Source organism: Nicotiana tabacum, chromosome 6, assembly GCF_000715075.1.
Source record: "Nicotiana tabacum cultivar K326 chromosome 6, ASM71507v2, whole genome shotgun sequence".
In the NCBI taxonomy this organism is placed as follows: domain Eukaryota; kingdom Viridiplantae; phylum Streptophyta; class Magnoliopsida; order Solanales; family Solanaceae; genus Nicotiana; species Nicotiana tabacum.
The window spans coordinates 121,250,614-121,254,019 of record NC_134085.1 but is presented as its reverse complement, the minus strand read 5'-3'; the positions used below and the strand labels follow the sequence as shown (position 1 = coordinate 121,254,019).

General features: G+C 34.6%; 1 protein-coding gene across 1 annotated transcript; it reads right to left on the bottom strand.

The window, feature by feature from the left end:
- Nucleotides 1-387: 387 nt before the first annotated feature.
- LOC107803753 (uncharacterized) lies at nt 388-2,101 on the bottom strand. The gene is made up of 2 exons (XM_016627522.2): nt 1,716-2,101; nt 388-613 (listed from the first exon to the last, which is right to left on the bottom strand). Exons 1-2 carry the CDS (start codon nt 2,090-2,092, stop codon nt 511-513), a joined length of 480 nt encoding a protein of 159 aa, XP_016483008.2. The 5' UTR covers nt 2,093-2,101; the 3' UTR covers nt 388-510.
- Nucleotides 2,102-3,406: the final 1,305 nt, after the last annotated feature.

The window sequence follows — 3,406 nt, the reverse complement described above, 5'->3', positions numbered from 1 at the left end:
TTGGTGTCAAAAGCTAAGATCTAATAACCCCATGGCTCTCAACTTCACTTTCCAACGCTTAAACGATCAAAAGAACCACTCGATAGAACGGCTCAAGGCTTCTTGGTTTAGACAAGGAAGCCCAACCTAAACAGCAGCTACTAATAGCCATAAGAGATTGTGAAACATCTTGGTACAACTATATTAGATTAACTATATCAGCTAAACCAACAACTAATTTCGAATGATATGGCTTGTTAAGTCATCAGCCTTATCTACCCCTGTATGGCAATAATATTCATGTTTAATGAGATTTGATAAGTTTCTAGGCTGAAACCACAATAAGATCAAGTTCAACCATGAGAAAAACTAATGCTGAAAAAGGACAAATAAGTCTTATAATGAACATTCACCGGGAAAGAACATCTTATTTCAAATAAATGGTAGATAGAACTCAAAATACTTAGGGAAACAGACTTCAATAGTTTTCAAAATCTACAAACTAACACAATACCGCAACCATTTACTGGCTTACTGCTTCTTCAAGAGCAGGGGTCCAACGTTATCTCCAGTCTCCTTATTGTGCTTCACGTGGCTTCCATCACATAGAGGAAAAGTCCCAGACCTCCAACACCTGCACCCAAAAATCAGCCACTTACTAAAACTACCAACTAAATTCAATTCAATTCCAAGCGTTATTCTATTCCAAGATTCTAGCAAGAGTTACAAAAGGAAATCTGCACAATAATTAAAAGGGGGAAAACTATGACTTCGTTTTCCAGTTCAATGATCAGTTACTGTTATCATGTAGATAATAAGTGGTGCTTCTATATCCCTGTTCTCTAACCCATTAAAGGGAAAAAGGAGAGGGAGTAGGGAGAGAAGGTCTTCTTTCAGCATGGGCCTCTCATGTCACTCACATGAACCTCTTATGATCTTATCCAATTCTCAATCAATGAAGGCGGTGAAACAAATCCAACTAGAAAAACTCACATTGGACTAGCTCGAACTCGTGACGCTCACCAAGTTTCCCCATTGAAAGCACTGACTAATCCCAAGTCAAAAGTTGGAGAAACTCCAGTTTGTTTGGTTCTTGACTTTGTGTTCGTCACAGGATCTTTATTTGATTAAAATCTAGATATAGGGTATACAATATAGAACATGTGTTTGGTTTTAAATTGGACAAAATAATTTTCCAATAATACCTTTGGTTTATATATTATCACTTCATATAATCTCTATATGGTTACTATATCATATGTGATTAAACACAATTAACATAATACAACTAGTAAACTACAGTGAGAATTACTGCATAATTTGTGCAGGTAGTATTAATACAGAAACTAAAATGAACAAATTCCTGTTCCTATGAATGTACAAGAGTTGCCACTACAAAAGGAATCTTCAAATAAAATAAGATTGAAAAAAGATGAAAAGGTCATTGTTGGAAATAAAAGGCGATACAGCATTGTCGATTGACTCATCCCTCTTTGTGCCTTATCCCTGCGCGCAGCGATATAAGTATGTATTCACTTATCAACAGATTATTTAAATCCCTAGTGCTTCAGCTAACTTTTACTGGAATATTAAAAAATTGCAGGCTGCTGACAATTCTTGTCGGCATATTCCACAGGGCATTTGACTCTTTATGAGTATAAAGAAATCACGGCGCACAAGAATATAGTACTATAATAGTATAAATTCTTAGGGAAAACAAAAATAAAAAGAAGAACCTGCAGTAAGCAGTAAGAGGCTTAGAGAGTTCAGTGACGACAACAGAATCCACCACTTTTGCTTCGTCCTTCTTAATATCTGGGTTTATAGCTTCAGCCCTAACCACCACCATCCGCCTGGGCCTCGCCGTAAACGAAGATAATGCGCCGCCGCATGAGAACCCAGCTTGAATCATGCTTATAGCCGACGCCATTGTCAATTTTTGGTTTCTCGCTGTGGTTTCAGGTTGGTGAAAATCAGAAGGAAAGTATGTGAAGTATAAATAAAGAGGAGAAGGGGTGAAGGGGGTGACGAACGTGTGGCGACCACGGTCCTCTTTGTGATGTTCACAAATCGAGTGGAGCTTACCATATCCACGTCCTTCTTTCACGTTCATCGCCTTTGATTTCTCCTCCAAATTTTGTGATTTCTACTGAAAGGTGAATACCGAAATTAAAATGGAAATTTGCTTTGTAAAATTTTCAATGGCCTAAAGTCAGCCTTTGATCATAAGAGGTCTTAAAACAAAATTAACTAATTGTTTTTAAGCAATTTCTTCTTAATTACGTTCTACAATCCATTTAATATATCTTCGCTAAAATATTATTGATATTAGCTATGATTTATTAATTTTAATTTAAAAAAATTGTTTCAACTGAGTCAACATTAGAGAAATTGTAGATATTATTTTATGATATATATATATATAGTGTTCAGTTCCATATTTATGTAGATCAACGTATGGCAAAAAAGAATTATATTCAAATTCAAGAAAATCAATATGGAATTTCACTATTATATTACTACTATGTATAATTATATTTGTAAATTTTGGGGCCTTTAAAATCCTGGGGCCTAAAGCCACCACTTCACTGGCCTTACCCTCTAGTCGGTTCTAGTCACGAAAATAATTTCTTGCTTCTATTACCTTTTTAACATGTCCCCATGGACAAAATTATAAAAATAATATTCTTGTTATTATCGGAAAAGGATTAATGTGCCAGTGTCTCTTAGGCTCGTTTGATTTAGGGATTATTTATACATGAATTATAACTCATGAATTGACTATACAGTTATTAATAATAAAACCGCATTCAAAATTAAATTATGACAATTGTCCAACACCAAATTTTAGGCCGGCTACTAATTTGAGGCACAAGTGATGTGAGTGAAAGCTATCTAATATTATCTCAAAAACTAATTAAGTATATATAACTTTTTTGCACTATATATGGTTCTAGGTGGGAGGGGAAGGAAAGACGGGGTTAATTTCACTTATGGTTACTTAACTATGGTTCTAGGGGCTTGAGCCAAAATGACTTTTAAGTAGCAATATGAAAGTTTAGTTACTTTTAAGTGACAAAAAATAGTTGAGTGACTTTAATGAAATTAAAACATACTTGATTGACCATCAATGAAATTAACCCAAGAAAGATAGAGCGATATACTTATCTTCGCAATGTAAATGAACCTCTTTTCCTCTTATTTGGAATGCGTGCAATAGTTAAACTTAATCCTTTTTGGTTTAAATGTAAAGTAAGATGGAAGCGAAGCCTATTGTTGATACTTTACAAGTTTACACGGAAACCCTTTTTAAAGGGTATACAGAATTTTAAGCAACAAGAGTGTTCAAATTAGTTTTACACAAGTGAAATGAAAGCAACAGATGTACACTATTTTTTTGAGAAAAACTTCATCATTTTTGTCATAC